This window comes from Alosa pseudoharengus, unplaced genomic scaffold, assembly GCF_046254945.1.
Source record: "Alosa pseudoharengus isolate Yale_2024_CS ecotype anadromous, Long Island Sound unplaced genomic scaffold, YU_APseudo_1.1 YU_APseudo_1.1_scf_20, whole genome shotgun sequence".
NCBI classification, from domain to species: domain Eukaryota; kingdom Metazoa; phylum Chordata; class Actinopteri; order Clupeiformes; family Clupeidae; genus Alosa; species Alosa pseudoharengus.
The window spans coordinates 32,475,750-32,503,249 of NW_027468664.1; the positions used below are offsets into that span (position 1 = coordinate 32,475,750).

A 27,500-nucleotide genomic window follows, 5' to 3' on the forward strand; every position below is an offset into this window, starting at 1 on the left:
TCGCATCTCGACCTGAAGCCAGGACACAGACAAACACGGGGGTGACATGATCAGATGAGATCATGATCAGAGAATGAAACAACCACTCAATCACACTGACAGCTATAAATCGCAGCAGATCAAACGCAATTGACAGGTGATTGCGTCTGATACACATGCTAGTCTACATGCATCTGTCTGAGGGAGGCCGGCTGTCTGGCTGGCTTACCTTGTGCCCCCGGTAGAATGCTATCTCTTCTGCATTGGCAATGATTCTCGAGTGCACGTAGCGTAGATATCCTTTCCTGTGGGCCTCCTCTGCCACGAGTTTGCCAAATTTCGGCGAACATGCCCGTAGCACCTTGGCCGTGGCGAACACAACTAGTCCGGCTAATAGTGTTGGTCCACTGGCGTTAGCCCCACGGGACCGGGCAGTCTGAATGAGAGTGTATGACGTGAGGACCACATCCAGAATGGGTTTGGTGAGATTAGAATACAAATGTGCGATGGACTGAGAAAACATCATCACGTCCTCCGTGAGCGACTGGTCCGGGTTAGCCAGTCTACCATCCATATTGCTAACCTTATAGTAGGTCTGGTCGGTGAAATAGGTTTTGTATGCATGATTCACCAACCGGGTACGAAAAGCCAGCGCCAGCTTGCACTCCAGGTAGCGGATAGCGCTGTTCACGAACGTAGCTGGAATAGCAATGAGGAGCCATTTCATTAGCTTGAAGATGAAGCTCCTGGGTTTTTTCTCCACGATCGTTTTCACAATCTTACCGTCCAATCCAGCCACATAAATAGATAAAAACGTCCTAGAGACGAGTGCAACAGAGTGTAAACACAACAAACCTAGCTCCTTTGTTAAAAGCTTGGGAAATACTATTTTAACGAGTTCCAGGACCTGCTTGAAAAATTCTGCATCCACACCGGGAGATTTCTTGTGGGAAGGCACTATGTCCATCGTAGATTCCTTGACGACCAACGATCCATTTTCCTCTCCTCTTGAAGGTGGCTGGTTTTTTGACTGTTTTCGTTTGTTGATCTGTTTGCAGATGATGGGGTAGAGCGTTTTCACGCTGTATGCAGCAACCACAAGAAAGGCTGCCCGCTTCGCCGCTGCAGACCGGTTCCATTTCACGTTGGTCGCTGCAAGAAGTATGTTAGACATCTTTTCCTGTTACACGACTAGATACAATCTACTATTGAAACGGTACCATATCCATCGATATCTTTGACGTCTTGATACAAGCAGGAGAATAGCCTAGTCCATCAACACTACGACATAGCACTGGCTCCTGAACCGCTAGATTGCTTCGTGCGTTTCCGTCATCTAGTTGTGACTGGCCTCCGAAATAATCCGATTGGTTCGCGGGGCAAATGACGCAGACTACAAGCCTACTGTACATACTGTAAGTTTAACATCCAGAAAAGGAATTCCTCTTGTTAAAGTAACTAGCCGAAGCTGCGCTTTCTTATTCTTATTCCTGCAATATGACGTTATGCTAACCTTTCTGTGTAAAAAGCTAACCGCTACTAGAATCAACAGCAAACAGCACTTGCCCCTGCCTCGAGAGATCTCTCGCGCAAAAGTGAAGCGGCAACACTGAACTGTCCGGACTGTCATGTCAATCTATATTTATGTTAATAGGACATGCTAAATGAAACACACTTAGCTAAGATACAATCTTACTAAACATCCTAACATTACCCTGTGTCTGTTCATCAGTGTGTTGTCCCAGTTATTAACTTGTAACAATTATATTACATGTTAGTGTAAGTGAATTCATCCTGGTAACAACTGAAGAAAGATGAATTGGGTTGGAGGGTCTCGGTGAGTTAGCTGGCTAGCGTTAGCTAAGTTAGAACTAGACATTTTGCACGGCAAGCATTCAGCAAGTTTATGAGAGTCGATGTTCACTGAATGATTCTCATTTGAAATTCATTGTATTTATTTGTATTTAACCTGTAACATAATATTCACATTACTTTTATTCAGATACTGTATGGGAGTTTTTTTTATTGTATTTTATCTGATGTTACTTTGTTTTCAGGAGTCGTATTATGATGAAAAACGACACAAAGAAGCAAAGGGTAAACAGTTACAATTACCAATTATTTCCTATTAAAGCTGTTGACAGTCAAGTTGCTAGTACTGTATATCTTCTTTGTTACCTAAACTTGTTTATTCTCTGTGTTAATTAACCCCTGCTAAGGAATACTTTGCCAAGAAAAGGTTAGAGAATAAACTTCAAACTCTAGGATTACCCACTTCCCCCAAACGAGAGAGCACCGGAAGTATGGATCTAGTTACATTATTTATAGTAAACCAGATTGCAACAAAGAAAACAAAAGCAAGTAAGCAGGCCTATTGCTATAGTTAACCAGCCTTTATTGTTTAATGAATGTAATTTTTATATTCTATGACTTATCACTGCCCATTTCAGGCTGTTTGAGTGATATGTGCCTCCACACACAGGTCAACCTAAAGTCACACACTTCAGGGAGCTGAAAGGACCGAACAGAGCCAGGCCAGGCCAGCTCCTAGCGTTACCCATGAGTCCATGCTCACCCTCCCGCCTGCCTCTCGCCGAGGTTCAGCCCCTGCACAGGTGCTCCTTCCTTACCTGTACCTTAGCCTACCTGGTGTATACATCTTGTTTATGGAACTGTGATTCTCAGTTACATGATTGAATTCCCCAAGACTATATCACTTCAACATTAATTTAATTCCTGTATTCCGCAGCAGCACACCATTAGAAAGAGAGAGGACTTTTGCGAAGAAGAGAAAAACACATTTTTCTCTGTTTAAGCAGCCCGAGGTGAGGAGGAATTACAGTATTGCAAGGCAAACATTTTACTATTACATTCTGTAAATTCAGCTTTTGTGGTACATTTTAGTTAAATTCCCCTATATCCCCCAATCTAAGCCCCCATTGGAGCACGCCTGCATCAGTAATAAACGCTATGTTTGTATTGGTCAAAATGCTATATGATTGTCATTACAAAGGTTTAACAAAAAGATAATTTCAATGTCAATCAATTCTGTGCATTTTGTGTATGTGTGTGTGTGTGTGTGTGTGTGTGTGTGTGTGTGTGTGTGTGTGTGTGTGTGTGCGTGTGTGTGTGTGTATGTGCTACTTTTACTCTTAATGTGGTAGAAGGTGCATTGCAATCAATAAACATGGCATGTTAGCCTTTAAAGTTACATTATATAGTTATATCTGAGATCCTCCTCAGCAGGCCTACTGTATGTCCCTAGTGTGAACCTCAGCACCCTGGGAGAGAGGGCTTTCAGCTACATCGCCCCCAAGCTGTGGAATTCACTGCCAGACTACATCAGACACTGTGACTCAATTACTGACTTTAAAAACAGACTTAAAACATATCTCTTCAAGATGGCTTATGGACTGACTGACTTCTACTTTTATTTTATTTCTTTTGAGATAACTAATTTTAACAATCGTTTTGTTTTTGTTTATTTGTGAAGTGACCTTGGGTGACATGAAAGGCGCTCTAAATAAAATGTATTATTATTATTATTATTATTATTATTATTATTATTATATATAAACATATACAGAACAATACATGTACTGTATTTATCTACATATCATCTTTGCATAAGCTCTACTTCCTCAACCATTTGTGACTCTGTTCCAGCTGTCCCCTGTGCTGGAGTCGAACCTGTCGGACATCAGTGCGCCTGACTACCAGCATCACGTGCGCGACTCCTTCAGCCCCTACTCAGTAGCCTCGCCAGCCAGCGTCAGCTCCGCAGGGCTGTTCCCCTCCCATCAGCCTTCTAGGACACACACACACACATCACCTCACCCCTGGGACATCACACAGCCAGAGAGAAGCCAGGTCTGAGACACAGACACACACACACACACACACACTCACATGCATATATGTACACAAGTACACACACTCACATACACAACACATACACACACAAAAACACACACACACACGCAACACAGCCAAATGGATTACAAAGTATACATCATCATAGATTTCGATGATGGCTGAAATTGAAGTAACAGAAACAATAAAAAAAATTTGTATTCTCCCTGAGAGCTTACATGACAAGATAATTAATGTTAGAATTTAATCATACATGACTGATATATGGATGCATAAGCATTGTATGGATGTGTGCTTGCAATTGACTGCTGCATTTCAGACAAGTGGGAATGTACTGACATTCTACTCATGTTGCCATGTTGTAGTTTAATCCCTACTTCCACCCCAGCGGAGAGAGAGAACGAGAGAGTGTGCGATGGGCAGGAGAAGTGAAGGCAGCGACAGCAGGACACACACACCACACACACACCACTACCACCACTATGCCAGTTACCAGGGTCCAGTTTGGAGGCATAGAGACCATGTAAGCGTGTGTGTGTGTGTGTGTGTGTGTGTGTGTGTGTGTGTGAGAGAGAGAAAGTGTGTGTGAAGAGGGTGCAGTTAATCGATGCAACACACAATGTGCGAACGGACCGCCTCAGTCACCTGCCTGAGACACTGCCACCAAGTATAATGGTAATGGAGCGTACGTTCAATGACCAGTCATCCAAAACTATTTTTACGCTCCGCAAACGGAATGCTTCAGTTGTGTGCCTGGTGTGGCCTGTCTGTTAGAAACACAACTAGAGCTCTGCGCAGTCTTAGAGGCAGGCCACACCAGACAGGCCACAACAGGCAGGCTACACCAGACCACACCAGACCAAACCAGGCAGGCCACACCAGAACACACCAGACCACACCAGGCAGGCCACACCAGACCACACCAGGCAGGCCACACCAGACCACACCAGGCAGGCCACACCAGACCACACCAGGCAGACCACACCAGACCACACCAGGCAGACCACACCAGACCACACCAGGCAGGCCACACCAGGCAGGCCACACCAGGCAGGCCACACCAGACCACACCAGGCTACATCAGGCAGGCCACACTAGCCCACATCAGACAAGATTGCCGGTTCGAGCCCAACTCCTCCTGACCCTGTCAAAGTGTCCTTGAGAAACACCTTTAACCCCAGTGCTCTCTGAGCAGGTTGACGCCTTGCACGGCAGCCTCCACCATCGGTGTGTGTGTGTGTGTGTGTGAATTGTTGAATGTGAGGCATGACATTGTAAAGCGCTTTTGGTGCTCGGAGCAGTCGATTAAAGCGCTATATAAATGCAGTGTTTACCATCATGTCTGGTGTGGCTCAGAGCCTTACCTCTCTCGAGGGCTCTGGTGTGGCTACTTCCAGTCATTACAGGAAGCTAGATGTTGCAGCAGCAGACGCTCCGCGAACAGAACGCTTCAGTCTGTGTGTGAGTGTGTGTGTATGTGTGGTGTGTGTATGTGTGTGCGCGTGTGTGTGTGTGTGTGCGTGTGTGTGTGTGTGTGTGTGTGTGTGTGCGTGTGTGTGTGTGTATGTGTGCGCCTGTGTATGTCTGTATGTGTGTGTGTGTGCGTGTGCGCGTGTGTGTGTGTGTATGTGTGCGTCTGTGTATGTCTGTGTGTGTGTGTGTGTGCGTGTGTGTGTGTGTGTGTGCGTGTGCGTGTGCGTGTGCGTGTGCGTGTGCGTATGTGTATGTGTGCGTCTGTGTATGTCTGTGTCTGTGTGTGTGCGTGTGTGTGTTATGTTTAGCCTTCCTGTAAGCGTGTGTTCTCCTCCAGCACCATAGAGGGCAGAGGACATGACACGCGCACGGCCGGCTTCCCTCTCGGCGCCGCAGGCAAGAGCACGCCCCAGGAGCCTTTCTTCAGGGATCTCTGCAGTGATGAGTACAACACCCAAGGTAGCGCCTGCTCTGTGAACTCATTTATGGATCATGTTGCATATCTAATATATCTATGAGTCTAACTACGGATCACATTGACCAGAAGCAAGCGCCATATTTCCTATTGTTTAATATGGTTCAACTTTCAGAGCGTAACACAAGCATAGACCATATAATTCCTTAATATATATATATTATAATTCATATAAGTAATATAATTTGTCTCCTGTTCAAAACAAAGTACTTGATTGATTGATTGATTGATTAATGAAAATGTACTGTGTTCAAAAGCATAAAGAGTTTGCCTTTTTCCCACTGGGTGATAAAGTCAGATCTTTTGGCATTGCTTTATTTCACCAGCTCCTTATGATAATGAAGTGATGAAGATCCATCTCCCTGAGAAAAATGCCATCTCTACAATCACACAGTCAGTATACACACACACACACACACACACACACACACACACACACACACACACACACACACACACATTCAGAAATACACATATGTACACACACAGATACACATTCATACAGAAAACACGCATATGTACACACACACACACACACACACACACACACACACACACACAGCAGTGATGATACTGTCGCTCCTTTCCAGGGGGGCCTCTGAGACGTTCATGTCCTCTGCAGTGGACCTGGGGTTAGTACAGCTGATTGGATCCCACTGTCAAGGGCCGTTAACACCAAGAGTGATAACTACAACGATAACAACATAAAAGTATCACTCTAGCTAATATGAATGACAATGTCCACGCAAACTACAAAAGTATCACTCTAGCTAATATGAATGACAACATCCACACAAACTACTGTGTAACGATAATGACACAAAGAACGATCACTTTCAGAGCAATTTTGAGAATGATAAGAAGCTGACTACAATCAGACATCACATTCATCAACACAAGGAGAGACTTTCTTTATAACGTCAGTGAGGATGTTTTTATTGCTATAGTTATAGTTATCTTTATAGTGATCATTCCTGGTGTGTACAGCCCTTAAGTGTGGGACACAGAGTCTTACTTGGAGACGACGGTGAGGAGGGAGACTAATTATAGGTGCTTTCTTTCCTCCTAAGGGGCATTGTAGAGTCACAGCAGAGAGGTGCTGAGCAGGATCTTGTGAGAACCGTAAGTGTGATGATAATGGGCATTTTAATATTGTTGTGACAGATGTAATTGTATTGGGTGTCCAGTCATAGACTGTTATGGAATATCTACAGCTCACATTTGGGAAGAAGAGTTCCTACATCGACATCTAGTGGTGAAGATTAAAACTGACAAAGAGGAGGACAGATTTGTGTCGAAATTTCTCAGTTGCTTTGGCACATTTCTCAGATCAGAATGGTGATTCTTAAAACTGTTCAAACTCCATATCATCGTATCACTTGTGCACATCATTGAAGCAGTTTCTCCCAATTTTGAAGAAATAGCAATGCTTTCGTACATCCACAAAACTGATTTTATACAAATGTCTGCTGTTTTTTTTTCTTCTAATGTCATGTTGGTCAAAATGCATTATACTGGTTCCCTGCTGAATAGTCCTACCCCATAAAACAAATTGGCTTTATTTCATCACTTGTCATAGTCTGTTTAGCAAATGTATGTGACCTGACAGACAGGAATGTCAGGATATACAGTATAGAAAGATGTACAGTGGTGCACAGCTCTGACCAAGGGGTGTTTTACGTTATACTGGACTTTTTTCATTTGTACAATGCTGTAAAATACTTAGTTTTCTTTATACTGTCACAATGTCTGTCAACAGTATAAACTTTGAAACATATCTGCTGTTTTGCAATCAACCCCCTCCACACACAATAATGTGTGACCTTGTAGTTTTGGAATAGAAAATAGTGTTGCCTTGCACATTGTTTATTAGAAAATACAGAGTAAACTGTCATATTGACAACAATCTCGACATAGCTTAAACAATGGCATCATGACTTGTCATTCTGATTGCACTGACTTTTTCATTGGCATAAATACCTGCTTTTGAGGCATGAACTACGATAAGCGTTTTGAATTCATTGTTTTGAGAAATTGCACTGTTGTACAAATGTGCATTATGATTCGAGAAATGCACCAAAGTGGCTGAGAAAAACTATTTTTTTGCGCTAGTGTGTGTGTGAATGGACATTCATTCTCTGTACGTTCTTTTAAAACAGATGTTCACGTGTGCAGACAGCAGACAAGGTAAGTCAATTAAAAATAACAGAAATAGCCATTTTTCGGCATGCATACAAAATAAAATGGACTATATAAAACTTTATAATATTTATAACTGTATAATATTAATAAAACTGCAGTATATTACACATACTTAGTGGCTAATGATGTTGAGCAAAACTAAACAGTTGTCTTGGCTGGTCTCTTCCTTGTGCAGGTGGTGGATATGAGCAGGTATCAGTAAGGAGCGAGTCTCCCAGCTACTCCCCTAGAGAAGGCTGTAACCCCAGTGACTCTGATGATGTGAGTATGGGACCTGGAATACTAGCAGTAAACCTTTTTCCCTCACACAGACTTATATGAATTGTATCTGTTTGTTGAAGCCATTTATTAATTGAGAGTTCATACAAAATAATTGGTAAACCTTGTATCTAACTAATTTATTTTTACTTAGTCAGGGTTTGTATATATTTGTATTGTTATTATTCTGTTAAATTTGATATACTCTGTTATTAAGTTAATATTGGAATTTGTGAGGCTGTATGACTATTCATTTTAATGTTGATGTAATGTGTACTGGTAATTGTAAGACACTTTGAACAAACTTGTCTGTTAAAAACTAAACATAAACATAAAGCTGCAACGATTAGCTTCCACTATAATCATCATGGAACTGGCTACACCAGGCGTGATATCGGCGTGTTAAAACTATTTTAATGCTCCATGAACAAAACACTTCATTTATGTTCCTGGTGTAGCCTACCTGTTTTGGCTGATAAACAGAGTTTTATACTCTTTCTGTTTGTTCTGATGCTGTGGTGATTCTGATGCTGTTGTTGATTCTGATGCTGTGGTGATTATGATGCTGTTGTTGATTCTGATGATGTTGTTGATTCTGATGCTGTGGTGATTCTGAATGCTGTGGTGAATCTGATGCAGTCGTTGATTCTGATGCTTTGGTGATTCTGATGCTGATTCTGATGCTGTGGTGATTCTGATGCTATCGTTGATTCTGATGCTGTCATTGATTCTGATGCTGTGGTGATTTCGATGCTGTCATTGATTCTGATGCTGTGCAGGAAGAGGACGATTGCTGTTGCCAGCATAACACCCATGATGCTTTGGAAGCATCATGCACCAGGAAGTGTGTGGAGGAGGACACACCCTTTCTGAACTCTCACAGCACATTCACCCAGCACGACCTGTCTGATATTCAGCAACACAGTCAAAAGTAAGGCATAAGTATTAAGTATGTAAGTATACTCTTTTGATCCCGTGAGGGAAATTTGGTCTCTGCATTTATCCCAATCCGTGAATTAGTGAAACACACACAGCACACAGTGAACACAGTGAGGTGAAGCACACACTAATCCCGGCGCCGTGAGCTACCTGCTACAGCGGCGCCTGGGGAGCAGTGAGGGGTTAGATGCCTTGCTCAAGGGCACTTCAGCCGTGGATGTGGGCATGGGAGAGCCGTGCTCAACCACTTCCTCAGCCCACATTTTTCCTACTGGGTCGGGGACCAGTAGGCCACGGCATGGCATGACTAACATCGCATCTAATTGTAAATCCTTAATCCTTAAGCATAATGGAATGTTTATCACTAACCAATTTAATACTAGGTAACCAACAGACTAATGTGGCAAACACTTATAGAAGCTAGTTAACCAGTGTTGTAATATGTAATATTATACATTTTCACAAAAATGAAATTCTGGTGTGATCCTGAACATGTACAGAATCTGTCTCTGATGCCTTAGAGGCACAGTTTTGATGAGCATAGTTATTGCAGCAAACATTTTTGACCCAGTGTTCCCCTTGCTTTTTCTATAATACAGTATATGTATAACTAACTCTATTAACATATTAAGATGTGATGAAGCAATGATTTTGAATTCCTTTTACTTTTCTACAGTGCAGACAAGGGCAGAATGGCACACAAGTCTGGCCGTCCGGTTCCTTGTGACGCTGCAAAGAATCATGGGAGGTGGAGGGGCTGTGGTGGAGACCAGTATGTTCCGGCTCGGGCTGCGCCAGTTAACACCCACCAGCCAGGCGGCAGGACAGCTGAGCCCCCCGCAGCAGTTCCGCAACCCGCCCCTCAAACCCAGGAGGTGGGCACCCAGACGACACCCATCCCACGCCCCACCCTCACTGATGCCTCCACTCAGTGGTGCCCCCCACGGGACATCAGAAGCACTGCAGCCGAGATGGAGCACCACCATTACCCCAAGTCCCCATCTCATATGCCTGCAGTTCCCCCTCGCTTCACCAGGGGGCAGTATGAGCACAAGAATGAGCTCCTCAAGAAAGCATCTCAGAATTGGCTGGGCTCCGCCACGACTCCGGCAGAGTCACACACACACACTCACACTCACAGTTACACTCGAGAGCAGAACACGCCCTGGCAGACACGAGGGGGAGCTCACACACACTCTCCAACTCCCACTCCGGAGAGCAATAGGTTTGGACCGGCGCCATCGTCTGTGTCAGCAGCCGCTCCTCTGCACACCTGGGCCCAGCAGCATGGGGCCGTGAGGCATCCCTGCGCGGCGGTGGCCCTGGACCAGCCCCCCACGCCCGTGTTGGGAGTCCGATCCCGCATCCTCCACCAGCACAGCACAGAGGGTAAAAATAACCTCCGTGGTGCTGGCTTACATAAGGCAGCGTCTCCATTGTTTTCCCAGGCAGTGTAATTATCACATACGGACGGACAGACAGACAGACGGACGGACATGCTGAGGGCGTTGGGCGGGTGGCTGGCTGGATGTCGAGGAGACGGAGGAGTCTTTTGACACACGTGTTGGCACGTTAGCAGGGTTTCAGCAGCATTAAAGCTGCATTAAAAATAAACTTTCACACTTTTCTTTCTATCACCCACTCATTACGCCCTTCATCCCCCTTTCCCTCCGTTTTCCTTTTTTTCTCACGCTCCATCTCACTCCTTCACTTCCTCTTTCAGTAAGCCCTTGGGACCACAATATCCAGAACATTTCCATATTATGAATACTACATCTACAAATATGAACCATTAGCGATCAATAGCCATTCACAATCAAGCATGCATCTGGTAAATGCTTATGGTAGATTGTCAAATCAGTTGATTAATTTGCAAGGGACCATGTACAATTTTAAGCACAAATGTTGCCGTTAGATGCGTTGTACCAGAGTTAGCCTCAGGCTAATTTACATCTGCTGTCCCCTGGCAGTTAACAATTAGCCCACTATTAGCATAGCTAGTGCTCTTTGCCGTAGACACCCTCTTAGACCCATCTTCCATTCATCACTTTCTTCTTGTTTCTCTCCCACATTGTCTTCTGTCCTCCCTCGCTGACCTCAGTCTCCCCCTCCCTTCTCTATCCTTCTGTCTCTGTGTTTTTGCCCGACTTAATCTCTCGCCTTTCTGACTCCCTTGGGTTTGTCTCTTTTTCTTCCCTCTTCCTTCCTCTACCCCACCTCTCTCTCTCTCTCTCTCTCTCTCTCTCTCTCTCTCTCTCTCTCTCTCTCTCTTTCTCTCTCTCTATCTCTCTCTCTCGCCCTCACATCTCTGTGTTCGCCACATGTTGTGCTGTCGTTTTCTCCTTCTTTTCTTTCAAATGCTCTCCGTTCTCCTGCAGAGGTGAGAAGAGAGCAGCCTTCAGTGCTCGGCGGTGGCGGAGAGGAGGACAGGCAGGAAGGTGACGGGCGGCGCGTGGCGGAACAGAGCGCGGAACAAGAGCGGTGTGAAAACCTGACGCTTTCCGAGGCAACGACAAGAGCAGGAGAGAGGGATACAGAAGAAGTGGCGGAGGAGAAGGAGGAGGAGGAGAGAGGTGAGAAGAGCGTCTCAGAGGAGGCCGAGACACTTCAGGAAATCGCAGACATTCTGCTGATGATGAAACGCAGAAAAAAGTGAGATGGGAACGCAGCGACAGGGGAGAAAAAAACACACTGTAGCACAAGACAAGGGCAGTATGTGTGTACATCTACATGTACAAGTGAGGCCGTAAGAAATAGAGACACATTTTCAGTCATGCACACATACACCTGCATGCAAAAACACAAACACACACACACACAGAAACAGAGACAAAAAAAAAACAATAAATCCAAGTTCCAAGACACGTTTGATATTTTTTTTATTATTCTTTTTTTCCTGGTACAGATTCAAGTTTTTAAAATTGTCATTAATATATTTAATTTAGTTTTATAGAATATAAATTTCTAGCAAAACATTTACAGCAACACTATTGAAATGTACTGTACAGCACTGGAGGCGAATGGGTCATCACAAGTTTTGAATGTACAGTAGAAACACTACATTTTAAACTGTGTATACTGTAAATAAAAAAAACAGCATGGATGTTCTCCCTTTCTGAAAATGGAAACAAAATTCCTCAATATACCTGTGGACTTAGTGTGTGTGATGTGCATGAATGTAATTGGTCTACACCAAAGTGCATTGTGAAATTTGAATTTATCACATTAATAAACACTAGTGGCTCTCTTGGAGCCACATGTACAGCTCATGATGTAATTCTACAGATCGACAATCAGATTATCTAGATCTTCTATAGATCTACAATCACGTTAGCTAAAAATTAACCTCGACAGGAGGAAATGTAGTCTGTCTGAGACGTGTGCCTCCTCTAAAACTTTAACCTGTGCACTTAAAAACACATGAGTAACGTCACACAATATACTAAATATATGTAAAGTGTGCTTGGCTTAGAGACAAGGTCTGTGCAGCACTCAAGGGGAAAAAATAGCAAGCAGACACGTAGAGGCTAACTGAATTGTGTTTGTTGCGTTTTAGTCGCTAAACACCCTGATTGAGTTCCTCTATTTACTTTGAAACACAGTGCAAGTTTTGATGGATAATGTGCTCTGCTTCATGGACCACAGATGACCAAACATACTATTCGATACTATCTGCTTCATTGAATAAAATTCTATGCAGATCACAATCGGATTAGTCAGTTAGCGGTGTAAATATTAGCTAGTGGTCAGAGTGAGAGCATCGCGCTATTGTCATTTTTTACCTCTACAATAGCTACAATTCCGCTTTAATTTAACGTTACCCATAATACACAAGTTTAACTTCAGCAATGATATGACAACCACTTTCCAGGTCAGCTAGTCACAGACATCTGTGTGCTTGACTACCAGAGAGAGAAATACACTCACTCACAACTACAATATCTAAAACAGAACACTGCAGAGAATGGTTCTCTTTGTAATTTCAAAAACAAATACTCTCACTTAGTCATGTTCACAAACAGATATGCTCTGCCTTTTGTACTTAGGGCCACGAAGGAAGACAAGAAATTAAATTCGGCATAAAGAAAAAATAAATAGATAGAAAACAAATGGCCATTTAAGATACTGTAAACTCCTGTCTAACAACAACCTATTCCTGGATGATGATGTGTGTACATTTTCATTTGGGATCTAAACAACATCAATCGGTGGAATTTTGAGTAAGACCGGAATATGCAGTAACAACTGAATAGCATATAGCATAGCCTTTGGTGGCAAATTTAGCAAATTTACAAATGTAAATGGCTTTTTAAAGCCATTAACCAGATCATGCTATCGATGCTACTATGGAGGCAATGGGTTCATGCTAAGTATGCTACAGTGGAGACAAACTGACATATTTTTACCTTTTTAAGCGTAAAGAAAGAGCATAAAAAACAAATGTTTGTGCAGTCGGTGCATTACCTTGCACTTCTTCCGATTGCTGTCATTTTGTGTGGAGAACATCTGTATGTCGATTACCGAATGTGGCACAAGCTACTGTCAACGGACGCAAAAGGAGGAGAGTTCGGTAGTCGACTTGTACAGACTTTCTAGGTTGTTGTTACAGCAGAGTTTCCCTTTAAGACCAAATAAATAGCATTTAACATCTGCTAAATAGCCTCTAGCTAGGTTGATTCTTAAACAACGGAAATAAAATCTGTTGAGTAAAACCACTGAATACAGGTTCATTATTTACAGCGCAGTTCAAGAGTTTAGAGGGGAAAACAAGATCTCATATATTATGTAGAGTATCTATATAGATTGTTTTGATCCTACAAACCTGATACAGGTGTGCAGAGGTAACGTCTATATAACGAGTATAATGTTATGTGGCCAACACAAAGCCGAATGGCACTGGAGAGCCATTGGCCCTCCTGAGACAATACAACCATGGTCAAATGCTTCTGTTTCTGAGGAAGTTCTCATTAGACAAAGGCAATCTGGTTTGGGCACTATACGTTGATTTGAATACTCCCTGTCCATTTTACTGTACCTGAGGTACTCTTGTTTGGATAATATGAATGACCTGGTAGTCATGTATCATATGCTGTTTGCTAAAGAAACACCTGGCCATGAAGAGCTCTGGGTAGAATTCAGGCTCAGCTTGGGCAGACCCGAACCGAATAAGCAGCCTGTAGGAGGCAGCAGGTGTGTGTCCAGCACCCTGGGGTATGCAAGTTGGTGTTTGTAAGCTGGTCCGGTCTACATGTTACAATACAGTCACAGCAACAGTCACCACAGTACTAACACAGCTGTCGAGTGTGGCAGGAGCACGTGTGAGAACTCAAAATGGAGACACTGTTCATTAAGACACGGATAGCTTTTTACTACGCTGACGTCTGGCTTTTAAACAGAATTACCCTTCCTCCTTCACGGTCTCCTCTGACTCTAGTGGTGATGTCATGACTAAGACAGAACCTGATTGGGCTGATAGGGACAGCCCACACATCATGCAGGTGTAGAGCAGCCAATCACCCCCCACTTCACTCCCACGACATGGTCCAGGGTTTAAGGACCAAAGACAGTATGGTGTGTGTGTACTGTATGTGTGTGCACGTGACTGTGTTTGCCACTGTGTGTGTGTGTGTTTGTGTGTGTGTGTGTGTGTGTGTTGGCAGGTTTCTGTAGTCATTCTTGGCCAGTCTATTCCACGTCGGAGGCGTCGTTGTCAGACAGGTGGTAATTGCTACCTTTGACCCGGATGTACTCCACCTGCCGACCCTCGTCAGAGTCAGTGACGCCACAGGAGCACAGCTGGTTCTCGAACAGAGACTCCACTTCCTCCAACCTCCGCCCCTTGGTCTCGGGCAAACAGCCGTAAATAAACAGGAACCCCAGCAAAGCAAAGCTCGAGTACAAGAAGAATGCTCCTACAGAGAAAAGAGCACAAGGTTGTGTTGCTGAACTACAATACCCACAATGCAATGAAAATCTGACTTTGCATGCTGAATACAATCTAATCCAAATACAGCAGACATCCATCAATACTATTATCAGAGAGAGTGCAGAAGTTTTGATCACTAGTCAAAAAGTGTAGTTGGAGGGAGAGGAGGGAAGAAAGGGAAATGCGTTCATTCGACTGAGAAGTGGGAAGGTCCCGACTTCTAAGTATAAGTAAGTATAGGTATAAGTATATATACTCTTTTGATCCCGTGAAGGAAATTTGGTCTCTGCATTTATCCCAATCCGTGAATTAGTGAAACACACTCAGTACACAGTGAACACACAGTGAGGTGAAGCACTCTAATCCCGGCGCAGTGAGCTGCCTGCAACAGCGGTGCTCGGGGAGCAGTGAGGGGTTAGGTGCCTTGCTCAAGGGCACTTTAGCCGTGCCTACTGGTCGGCAACCCTCCGGTTTCAAGTCCGAAGTGCTAACCAGTAGGCCACGGCTGTCCCCACTTCCCCCTAAACTCCCCACTTCCGAAGTCAGAGCGTTCACTATGCCCAGTAACATCAAAACATTCCACTGGGAGCTCTCCCAAAGCCCCCACTTCAAACTGGGAAGTCCCCAGGTCAGGTGTGACGAACCCCCCTAAACTGTGTAATTTTCCCACTTCCCAGTTGCTCATGAACGCACCATAAGAGCATGTTAGGTCAGGTCTATTAAAGCAGAACGACCTGGTCTCAGGACGCTAATGGCCAGGTTTGGTACATTGAGTACGAGTACTGAGCGTGTGTGTGTGTGTGTGAGTTTATGTGTGTGTGTGTATTTGTGAGTGTGTGTGAGTCTGTGTGTGTGTGTGTTTGTGTTTACCATAGTAGGTCAGGTATTGTGCCATGTGCAGGAACGTGAGGGACACCAGGACGTTGAAGGTCCAGTTGGTACCGGCTGAGCAGGCGTTGCCTGTGCTTCTGGCCCACAGCGGGTAGATCTCGGAGTTCACCGTCCACGGCATCGGACCCATCCCTGAGAATTGCCACCAATCAGAAGACAGAGGCACAGGAAGGTGCTGAACTTAGATCAGTGAGGCCCTCTAGTGGTCTCCAATATGATAACAGTTTTATCAACGAAGAAATAATTATCTTAATAATCAATTGATAAATGACTAAAAAAAATTCTAAAAATAATTCTGAATAAATATCATATATAACTGAAGAGAGGGAGGAGGTACCACCCCCATTAATTTCAATGGCTGATGCTAGGCTAGCTTACCCTGGAGATCCAGAGTTCTCGCGAGAGCACAATGGAATTGTCTCTGCGAGACACTGGCTATGAGCAATGACGCACGTTACTTTTCCCCCTTGCATTCCGGGGAACCAGCTAAACTGATGAGGACAGCGCTGCAACGTCGGAGGACAGTACACATTGGTCGTAGTGTTATCCGATTGCGTCGAAGTCCAAAATCATTCAGAGTAAACATGTTCTAGTGTTATCCAATTGCGTGCTTGTTGCCGCCCCTCGAGTTGGGCCATAGACCTCTGAAGTTCACCTACAAAAAAGCTGCCACCAAAGAGATGATGGCTGAAGCTAACCCTCGAACACAACTCTTCCTGTCTGCTCCTCTAGCCTCTGGGTCAAATCCCAAATCCCATGAACAGAAAAAGGGTGCATTTGTTATCACTACTTCCATTTCTGTTGGGTTAGAAGTAGAACTAACCAAGTAGGCCGACCAATGACTGTATGTGAGGATGGACAGCATAGCTGCATTTAGTTATGTTCTATAGAACTGAAGCCACCGTTCTGTTCCATATAGTCACTGGCAGCAACATCTCTGACAGGGATAAACCTGACAGACCAAACAATCACACACACTTTTATTCTGAAGGGGTGTCCGCAGTGACCCCTGCTCACCTGGAGCAAAGGAGGCCAGGTAGAGCACCAGCCCCAACAGCACCAGCCATGAGTAGGACGTGGGGCAGAAGTTATAGGCCCAGTAGGTGTGTTCCTTCAGCACCGTCACGTTGGAGCACCTGAGGGAGACACACACACACACACACACACACACACACCCATGAGTAGGATGTTGGGCAGAAGGTATAGCTCACTATGTTCCTTCAGCACCGTCACGTTGGAACACCTGAGGGAGAATACAGCATGCAACGTCACACAGGATACACAAACATGCACACACACAGACACACACATGCATGCACACACACACACACATGCACGCACACACAAACACACACACAGACACACACGCATACACATTTACACACATTTACACACCCATGACCACAAACACAGTCCAATGATATACATTCTCTACCTGTCAAGCACACACTCCCATACATACTCTCTCTCACACACACACACACACGAACACACACATGCACACACACACACACACACGCATGCACACGCACACACACACACACACATGCACACACACACATACACACGCACACGCAAACACACACACACACACCCCTTACCTGCCCCACGCTGCTCTCTCAGTGGACGCTCCATTGACTGGTTCACAGGAGGAAGAGAACACCGCTGAACCGTTCTCACGGTAACAGAACCCGCAGCTGGGGTCCAGCATGCAGGGCTCACAGGACCTATGGGGAGGGGGGAGAATCACACACACACACACACACACACACACACACACACACACACACACATACCTGAGCTTCAAATCTCCTGCAACACCTGAACACACCACTGACAAATCATCCAATATTCATCTGTGCCACCAGCATGTCCTCACGAGCTCTGCCTGGCTGTGCTCCAACGCAGTACAGTACTTAATCATTAACCATCCTAATTCAGTACGGTACTTTAATTATACTTTAATTATACTTCCCAAGTCAGTACGGTACTTTAATTATACTTTAATTATACTTCCCAATTCAGTACGGTACTTTAATTATACTTTAATCATAAACCATCCCAACGCAGTAAGGTACTTTAATTATATTTTAATCATAAACCAACCTAATTCAGTACGGTACTTTAAAGGTCCAGTATGTAGGAAATAATGGAAAATAAACTGTAACCATTCCAAAAATGATCACCATATGTTGTCAGAGAGTAAGGAAACACGATGAATTGAAGTAATGGCTTATTTGACAACATTACTCTAACCCGTAAAACCCCGTAAAACCCATGAAAAGGGGTTTACAGGGGGGAATCTCGTTTATGAATTTTCGTTTATGTTTTGAACGATTAATTCTAGAATAGTTTATTAATAATGGGCTAGCGCATCCTCCTATTTGGGTTGCCAAATTAGCAAAGGCCAACTGTCAACAGCTGTCAGTTGTAGTCATGAACGCCTACGAGAGGCAGGCAAATTTCCAAAATTAAAACAAGAAACAAATTAAGTGGACATCGGAGGAGCTTCCTGAGATGGTGACGTCTTCGTCAAACGAAGAATATCAAGTCTGATGCAGAGCTGGCCATATTTCTCCACAACAGGTAGCCTAGGCTAAACTTCATCTGCATCGCTAACTTCAGCTAAATATGTTACGTTGGTTAGAGAGGTATGTTTTGTTTTCACTGTTTCTGTAATGTGTAGCTGGGTCATGGTTGGAGCAACGTTAAAGCAGCTGCAGGTCAACTAACGTTAGCTAAGTCTTCATTACATCTGGCAACCCAGAAGAGGCTCGCGTCTGGTAGTCTTGAGAACGTTCACCAGTGTTTTGATTTTGGCCTACAGAACGTTCGGTAACAATCCTACAAATCGCACCTTTAATTATACTTTAATCATAAACCATCCTAATTCAGTACGGTAATTTAATTTCTTTGTAACCATAATCCATCCCAACGCAGTACGGATCTTTAATTATACTTTAATCATAATCCATCCCAACGCAGTATGGTACTTTTTTTATTTTATTTTTTTTAAGTATATTTTTTGGGCTTTTTATGCCTTTAATGATAGGACAGTGGAGAGTGATAGGACGCGAATGGGAGAGAGAGCAGGGGTGGGATCCGGAAAGGACCATGGGGCGGGAATCGAACCCGGGTTGCCGGTGTACGGTGCAGGTGCCCCAGCCAATTGCGCCACAGCTGGGGCCCGGTACTTTAATTATACTTTAATCATCATCCATGCTAATTCAGTACGGTACTTTAATTATACTTTAATTATAATCCATCCCAACGCAGTACGGTCAGAGACTTTCTAATGAGGAGACACAGCACCTTAAAAAATCCTCCATAGAAATGCATGGGGTTAGTTTGTAACGCCAACATGGCCATTGTCTACACATATCCCACCCCTTCCTCGCCAAAACGTTGACATGTAAATACATTGAGCCAATCATGTGGTGTGATGTGAATACATTGAGCCAATCATATGGTGTGTTGTGAAGACATCTTGCCAATCATATGTTGTAAACTCGCTGCTGGAGCAAGATTGGTGTCGTGAAGCCTTGCGCACGCGCATTTCTGCCGAATAGGATGCCCGATGAGTGCCCAAAAAGCATTGCTATATGGCCGCCGAGTGGAGGGACTTGCCTAAAAGGACTTTGGTACGGTACTTTAATTATACTTTAATCATAAACCAACCTAATTCAGTACGGTACTTTAATTATACTTTAATCATAATCCATCCTAATTCAGTAAGGTACTTTAATTATACTTTAATCATAATCCATCCCAATTCATTATGGTACTTTAATTATACTTTAATCATAATCCATCCCAACGCAGTACGGTACTTTAATTATACTTTAATCATAAACCAACCTAATTCATTACGGTACTTTAATTATACTTTAATCATAATCCATCCCAATGCAGTAAGGTACTTTAAATATACTTTAATCATAATCCATCCCAACGCAGTACGGTACTTTAATTATAAACTATCCAGTGTGGGTACAAGTAGTGTAGGGAGCTCTTGAAGAGATGGTATCACTTTAAATCATCTGCTGGGTCATGGAGCAAATACATGTTGTATCTCGGTCTGTGCACACAGTACTTTAATCATCAGCCAGAGACATGTCTGAGCAACTGCTGCATCCGTCTGTGGTACAATGTAGTGGAAGCAGCTCCTATAAAGACATGGCATCACTCCAAATCATCTGCTACAGGGCGTCATGTGGCACACAGCCCGTATACACTGTGCCATCAAGTTTGGACATTCTCAGCCACTACCCAAAGCGTTGTGGGTTTTAACTGTTGTGGATCACAATAGCAGTGTGTCCTTGGATAGCATTACAGATGTACACCTCTGTTCCATGTTCATGCTCTGTCCTTTGTCTTTTGTTTTCTTTAGTTTGTTTGTTTGTTTGTTTGTGGCACTAATCCAGGACGCATGAGAAACACAGCACTCTACACTCCAAACAGCTGCTGCTGTAGCGTCTCATATCATTCCCTAAAGCGTCTCCCATTCTTGGAGTACAGCCATCTCAGGGCTAGCCTTCCTTGAGGTGCTTCCAGACAATACGACGTATTGAGCATGGCCCTAGTCTGTTTCAATACATCAAAGTGAATTGGATTACATGAATCTGTCTGCCCTAGATAGATCCATAAACACGTCGTTAAGGACTCTGACCATGGAGCTTTGGTGGTAGTGTAGCGTAGCATAGCATAGCAGTGCAGGGCGTAGAGTAGCGCCCTGCACTGCTACTGCAGAGGCATATGGCCTCACCATCATCATCATTACCGCTCTCGTCTTGTGTGAATGTAATTGGGCTCTGGCAGGAATTAGCGAGTGTGTTATCACTCTGTTGTTGTCCTGGTCGCTAAGCTCCGTAAGCTGCATTCAATCACACCGCTGCTGCGCCTTCTAATGTGCCACATCTGTGTGTGTGTGTGTGTGTGTGTGTGTGTGTGTGTGTGTGTGCTGCGTTCAATCTCACCGCTGCTGCATCACGTGCCACATCTGTGTGTGTGTGTGTGTGTGTGTGTGTGTGTGTGTGTTTGTGTGTGTGTGTGTGTGCTGGTGTTAAAGGGGTGTGTTTGCACAGACAGAACACAGATGGTTTCATAACACAGCAGTCAACAGTCTCAGGAAGACACACACACAGCAAACCACAGACTCTTTCCTGTGTGTGTAAACCTGTAGTGCATCTTTAGAATAAAAATAGCAGATTATTGCTGAGACCAATATCAATGTCAATGAGCACACCTCCCTCTCTTTTCAAATCTAATACCTTCACCTTACACCTACCTTACACACACACACACACACAAACACACTTCCCTCTCTTTTCTAATCTACTGAAATACCTTCACCTTACACCTACATGCACACATACACACACACACACACACCAACACACACACCTCCCTCTCTTTTTTCTAATCTTATACCTACACCTTACACCTACCTACTCACCACCGATAAAGGTGAGAAAACACTCAAGACAAGCAAACAAGTGACCACCCAAACAAGTGATCACCCAAACAAGTGACCACAAACAACTGACCACCTAAACAAGTGACCACCCAAACAAGTGACCACAAACAACTGACCACCAAAACAAGTGATGACCCAAACAAGTGATCACTCAAACAAGTGACCACTCAAACAAGTGATCACCCAAACAAGTGATCACACAAACAAGTGATCACCCAAACCCTAAACAAGTGACCACCCAAACAAGTGACCAAACAAGTGATTACCCAAACCCCAAACAAGTGATCACCCAAACAAGTGATTACCCAAACAAGTGATCACCCAAACAAGTGGCTACCCAAACAAGTGACCACCAGTCTCTACAGCAGGAATGACATCCCCTGCTGTGCCCATCGCTGGACTCAGGAGGACCACGTGTGAGTGGAGCGTGTGGAGCGTGTCTATTTGATCACGTGTCTATTTGTATCTTTGGCTTCCTGAGCGAGTCGTCATTGTAAATTGGCGGTGCGCTTCTCAATAGAAGGTTTATGAAAAAAGACCTCTGGAATCTGTCCGAAACACTCCTGACCACCTTCACACAGTGACTTTTGAGGGTTGACCTTTCCACACAACATGTATAAAGGTCATGAGACGACCTTGCCTTCATGTTCCAAAGAAGGCCATTTTGCACAGCTCTCCTCACGTTACTCTGCAGCACTAAAGGACAGCGATAGCTCAACTCTCATCCCACAGGTGACTGGACCTCTCTGCAGAACAAAACCCTTTTCTTAGAACCTTCCAACAGAATCCTCCAACAGAACATTCTCCCAGAACCCTCCACCAGACCCCTTCACCAAAAGTCTCAGAGAACCCTTCCACAGAACCTTTCACCAAAAGTCTCAGAGAACCCTCTCTCAGAGCCGCTGGGATGGGAACTCCTGGTAAAATGAGGTAGCTGTGCTCCAGCTGCTACCCTCTCTCAGATAGGGCAGCATAACACACACACCCACACACACACACAAAGGACTCCTCTGCTGCTGATGTAACTGCCATGTCTGCCTGTCTAAAACCACAAAACATTGCTTCCTTTGCATTCCTCTGCTCTGCTCTTCTGGCCGTCCCGCTAACCCAGTGACCAGTGCTGTCCCGGCGTGGCGTGGCGTGGGCTCGGTGCGGTCAGAACGAATGGGCCACCGACAGGGACACGCTGAGAACAGGGCAGCCGATGTGAGACGACACGACGGCCCCCATGGCCCGCGTGATGTGATGTAATCCGCTGCAACAGGAGCAGGACTGCCAGCTCTCTCTCTCTCTCACACACACACACACACACACACACACACACACACACACAATCACACACACACACACACACACACACACACACACACACACACACACAATCACACACACACACACACACACACACACACACACACACACACACACACACACAATCACACACACATACACACACACACACACACCTGCTTCCGCTCACACAAGCACACACATGACAAGCCCCTAGTGAGGACACTACAACCACAGCTGGATACTATCACCGCAAACTGAACAGAGTGCATCAGGCCGCAGAGAAGGGGACTTTACGAACAGAGTGCATCAGGCCGCAGAGAAGGGGACTTTACGAACAGAGTGCATCAGGCCGTAGAGACTTTATAGAATAAATATTCTGATGTTGCATTACATGCTAGCACCAATGCTTTTTTTGTAGGTTAAATTTGTATTGATTATACTCAGGTTGCTGAAAGACTGTTATGTTTGAATCTGTGTGTGTGTGTGTATGTGTGTGTGTGTGTGTGTGTGTCTGTAAGTATGTGTCTGTAAGTATGTGTCTGTGCAAGTGACGCTGCCTGTGTGTGTGTGTGTGTGTGTGTGTGTGTGTGTTTTGTGTTTGTTTGTGTGTTATTGTTATTGTGCATTCGAGCCTGTGTGTGAGCCTGTGTGTGTGTGTGTGTGTGTCTATCTTACAGATGGCGTGAAGGACACAGTGGTCTGTTGGCAGCTGTAGCCATTATACACACATTACTGAAAATGGTCCGTTTCTTTGTTTGGGTGTGTGTGTGTGTGTGTGAGAGAGAGAAAAGAAGAGAGGGGTGTGTGGTAAAGAGAGAGAGAGAGAAGAAGAGAGGGGTGTGTGGTAAAGAGAGAGAGATGAAGAGAGGGGTGTGTGGTAAAGAGAGAGAGATGAAGAGAGAGGTGTGTGGTAAAGAGAGAGAGATGAAGAGAGGGGTGTGTGGTAAAGAGAGAGAGATGAAGAGAGGGGTGTGTGGTAAAGAGAAAGAGAGGGGTGTGTGTATATCAGGTACTCACAGGTGTGCTGCGCAGGTGGAGTTGAGCGTCGTGGGGCCAGTGGGGTGCAGCGTGACTGCAGGGCTGTGCTGGGCAGACAGCAAGAAGCCCACGGCTAGCAGACACAGACTCAGACCCGTACCTACAGAGGAACCAGAACCAGAACATTTACACTCAGACCCGTACCTACAGAAGAACCAGAACCAGAACATTTAGACTCAGACCCGTACCTACAGAGAACCAGAACATTTAGACTCAGACCCGTACCTACAGAAGAACCAAAACATTTAGATTTAGACACACATACAGAGAACCAGAACATTTAGACTCAGACCCGTACCTACAGAGAACCAGAACATTTAAACTCAGAGCTGTACCTGCAGAGAACCAGAACATTCAGACTCAGACACACATCTACAGAGGAACCAGAACATTTAGACTCAGACACACATCTACAGAGGAACCAGAAGCAGAACCAAATAGGGGGAATTAAACAATAGCATCTTCCTTAAAACAGCACAACTACAGTACATGATTTGAGTTTGTGGATTCAATTCCCGGCTGCCACAGTTGTGTCCTTGAGCAAGGCACTTCACCCCTAGGAAGTCTGGCCCTGCAATTAATTGCCATCTGTGAGTCGCTTTGGATAAAAACAAATAAAAGCCAATTAGCCAAATAAATAAAGAAGCAAGAAAGAAAAATAAATAAACGCACAACGAGGACTCAGTGCTGTCAGATAGGAATAGGAAACAGCACAGTGCAGCAGAGAGAAAAACAACCAGGGCCATGTATTACAACCAGGGCATTTATTAAGGGCATGATTGACTACAGTAATAAACTGCACTGAGTCAAAGAACGAGCACTAATGCAAAACAAGCACCAACATTAAGCACAGCGAGCACCAGAGTGTCTAAGGACGACACAAAACCACTAGGAATCAAATCGCTCTGATCTTTCTCTCTTAACAACATTATGAAGGTGATTTATAAAATCCCAGTGCTGTGAACACAGTCAGGTAGAGTGCTAGGAGAAGCTCTCCAATTACTGTCAACCACAACACAGCTAAGCATCTAAGATTCATTAACAACACCATAGTAACAAAAATAAAAGAAAATATCAGAAAAACTTTATCCATCCCAAAAGAAATGTGACTGATACAATGGAGCCATCCTGTGCAAACAACAGCATGTTTACGAAAGCCAGTGAGTGCCAGAGAGACAGTAAAACAAACATGTAGCAAACGATATACCCTGAAAGACGCAGGAGGACCTTAAAAAAAGACAGAAATTCCAGAGGAATTTGGCAGTATACAAGTAAGATGATTATTTTAAAAGTGCTGATTGAGTCTATGGCTATGACTCTGTCTTATTTTGGGTTAGTAATTTATTGGTTACTACAGAGACTGTGGGCAAGCTAGCGTATGGTAAACTGGAGAGGGCCGAAAACCGAACCTTGCGGGACACCACAGGGTATGCTGTAGACACTGGGGACTTGTGGGGGTAGAACCGTAGCCACTCTAAGACTGAATGTGAAACCCAGTGCTCCAGCTGGTCAAGAGACAGCTTGTCCATGCTTCCACTGAGCGTGAGGTCACTTAGGACCCCCAGCACTCTCTGAATTCAATAAAACAGTGTGTGCGCCAGAGCAATTGTCACAGTAATGCTGTGTGCGGGCAAATGTGGTTTTCCCATAACGACTCCGTGGCTGAGCTCTTTTCACATTACACTGTGTGATTCTTCATGCGCTTCTCCTCATCCACAGAGGACAGAGGAGTGTGCATCAGTTTGCTCCTTGCTCATTATGTTGCGCGATGGTGTGTATTTTTCTTACCCATGATTCCTAATACTAGCTGAATCACCCTTGAGAAAGAAAATGTACTTTCTTTCTTCTGAACGCAGTGATTGCATCACAGATAAAAAATGTATTTCATGAGTCTGTGTCATTCTCACATCAGTTTATTGCACTCACACAAATCGACCATCAATTCATTTAGCCTTTCCTGAAAACCCAGAGAAAATTACTGTACATAATAATACATAGACTTATGCTGGGCGGCTTTCTGAGCCTTTAATGGACAGCAGAGTTGAGAGTGGACAGGATGTCAGTGGGTATAAGAGAGAGAGATGGGAAGGGGTTGAGGAAATGACCTCGGGGCAGATTCAAATATACAGTAGGTACCAGTGGATGCAGGGCACGTGGTACTGGGCACAAACACATACTGCCGTGCTAAGGCTCGGCAATCCACTACACAATACTGTCAAGACAGTAAGCTTTCCTTTAGCTCTAGCTGTGTGTGTGTGTGTGTGTGTGTGTGTGTGTGTGCAGGGGAAAAAGATGGGGGGAAGAAAAGAAGGAAAAGAGAAATGATGGAAAGAAGAGAGCACTAAAGGAAGGATGAAGGACAAGAGACACTAGTGTTTGAATAAGGTTCAAGGACTGACTGAGAGAGAGAGAGTGTGTGTGTGTGTGTGTGTGTGTGTGTGTGTGTGTGTGTGTGTGTGTGTGTGTGTGCATGTTTGTACAGTCAAGACAGTAAGTCTTCCTTTAGCTCTGTCTCTAATATAACTTGTGTTGTGAGCCCAGCCTAACTCTAACTTGATAGGGATACTGTGTGTTCTAGCTGGAGAGTTCTCTACCCATGATGTAGGCCACATGGTTCTGGACAGCAGTGTTCTCTACCCACGAATCAGACCACATGGTTCTGGACAGCGATGTTCTCTACCCACGATGTAGGCCACATGGTTCTGGACAGCGGTGTACCCCACTGTGCTACGGCTCCCCAGTTGGGCTTGTGCAGCGAAGGCCCTCACAAAATTGGAGATGCCGCTACAACACGGCTGATGCTCCACTGGAAATATATGAGCTGGTCAAATATGAGCTGGCCGAATATATTAGCTGGCCAAATATATAAGCTGGTCAAATATATCAGCTGGCTGCCCAAATATATCAGCTGACCAAATATATCAGCTGGCCAAATATATCAGCTGGCTGCCCAAATATATCAGCTGCCCAAATATATCAGCTGGCCAAATATATCAGCTGTCCGGCCTTCCGTGCATAAAGCGCATGCATTAACCCAGGGATTCCCAAACTGTGGTACGTGTACCACCGGTGGCACGCGAGCTTCCACTAGGGGGTACGCGAGATGAAAAGGGCAATGTCGGAAAGGTGTTAAAAATGATTTTTTTAAAAATCTTAAGCCTATGTTCTCTGTTCTTTGTGTTTCATAATGTTGTTCTCCACAGTTTTTTTTGTGTGAGAGCTCATAAACCAGTTGCACATTTTGATTTTGTTATGTGTTATCATGTAGGGCGGCTAATTAAACATGATGCCTAGAATGTGTTACGTTGTTATGTGTCAGATGGTGGGGGTACGCGAGCCGAGTCAGGATGTAGGTGGTGGTACGCGGGAACCGCTGCTGCACTACACAATACTGTGGAGTCGAGAAGGAAAGCTTAGCACATACCACATCTCATTTGTTAAGGATACTGATACATTTTAGTGCTGTCTACCCACAATGCCTTGCAGTAGTGTCATAGTACACACCCCTTACCTATGATGCTCCCCAGCGTGAGCCTGCGTCGGCCCACCCTCTCCACCAACCACACGCCGAGCAGCGTGAAGAGGAAGTTTGAGAACGCGGTGACCGTCACCAGCCAGATGGCCAGCTTATCGTCCCGCACTCCCGACATCTGCAGGATGGTGGCGCTGTAGTACCT

The 27,500-nt window shown here is 44.6% G+C and overlaps 3 protein-coding genes and 1 long non-coding RNA gene across 4 annotated transcripts in view; 2 read left to right on the plus strand and 2 right to left on the minus strand.

Moving 5' to 3' along the window:
* The window catches only part of abcd2 (ATP-binding cassette, sub-family D (ALD), member 2), a 28,863-nt gene extending 27,565 nt beyond the window's left edge, over positions 1 to 1,298 (minus strand). The window contains exons 1-2 of the mRNA XM_076297126.1: positions 209 to 1,298; positions 1 to 12 (exon numbers count right to left, since the gene is read on the minus strand). The exon at positions 1 to 12 is cut by the window's left edge and continues 169 nt beyond it. Of these exons, the coding sequence (XP_076153241.1) occupies positions 1 to 12; positions 209 to 1,153 (957 nt within the window). The 5' untranslated portion in view covers positions 1,154 to 1,298. The remainder of the gene's footprint in view (positions 13 to 208) is intronic.
* LOC143136424 (uncharacterized) lies at positions 1,051 to 2,588 on the plus strand. The gene is made up of 4 exons (XR_012989314.1): positions 1,051 to 1,140; positions 2,037 to 2,076; positions 2,199 to 2,340; positions 2,462 to 2,588. It is a non-coding gene; the product is annotated as an uncharacterized LOC143136424 (long non-coding RNA).
* Positions 2,589 to 3,576: 988 nt separating this feature from the next.
* On the plus strand, positions 3,577 to 12,003 carry LOC143136759 (uncharacterized). The gene is made up of 11 exons (XM_076297450.1): positions 3,577 to 3,849; positions 4,218 to 4,375; positions 5,663 to 5,784; positions 6,127 to 6,193; positions 6,391 to 6,432; positions 6,871 to 6,922; positions 7,960 to 7,987; positions 8,178 to 8,263; positions 9,040 to 9,191; positions 9,876 to 10,588; positions 11,578 to 12,003. The coding sequence occupies exons 2-11, from the start codon at positions 4,335 to 4,337 to the stop codon at positions 11,853 to 11,855; spliced, it is 1,581 nt and encodes a 526-aa protein (XP_076153565.1). The 5' UTR covers positions 3,577 to 3,849; positions 4,218 to 4,334; the 3' UTR covers positions 11,856 to 12,003.
* A 97-nt stretch (positions 12,004 to 12,100) lies between these two features.
* slc2a13a (solute carrier family 2 member 13a) overlaps positions 12,101 to 27,500 on the minus strand; it is a 121,032-nt gene continuing 105,632 nt past the window's right edge. The window contains exons 5-10 of the mRNA XM_076297451.1: positions 27,335 to 27,498; positions 23,803 to 23,923; positions 17,618 to 17,743; positions 17,034 to 17,152; positions 15,996 to 16,148; positions 12,101 to 15,111 (exon numbers count right to left, since the gene is read on the minus strand). Coding sequence (XP_076153566.1) covers positions 14,885 to 15,111; positions 15,996 to 16,148; positions 17,034 to 17,152; positions 17,618 to 17,743; positions 23,803 to 23,923; positions 27,335 to 27,498 — 910 coding nt within the window. The 3' untranslated portion in view covers positions 12,101 to 14,884. The remainder of the gene's footprint in view (positions 15,112 to 15,995; positions 16,149 to 17,033; positions 17,153 to 17,617; positions 17,744 to 23,802; positions 23,924 to 27,334; positions 27,499 to 27,500) is intronic.

Coding starts and splice junctions, on each gene's coding strand:
- LOC143136759 (XM_076297450.1), top strand. CDS start 4,335: ATGCCAGTTACCAGGGTCCAGTTTGGAGGCATAGAGACCAT. Junction 6,194..6,390: donor GCCATCTCTACAATCACACA/GTCAGTATACAC, acceptor GCTCCTTTCCAG/GGGGGCCTCTGAGACGTTCA. Junction 9,192..9,875: donor ATTCAGCAACACAGTCAAAA/GTAAGGCATAAG, acceptor ACTTTTCTACAG/TGCAGACAAGGGCAGAATGG.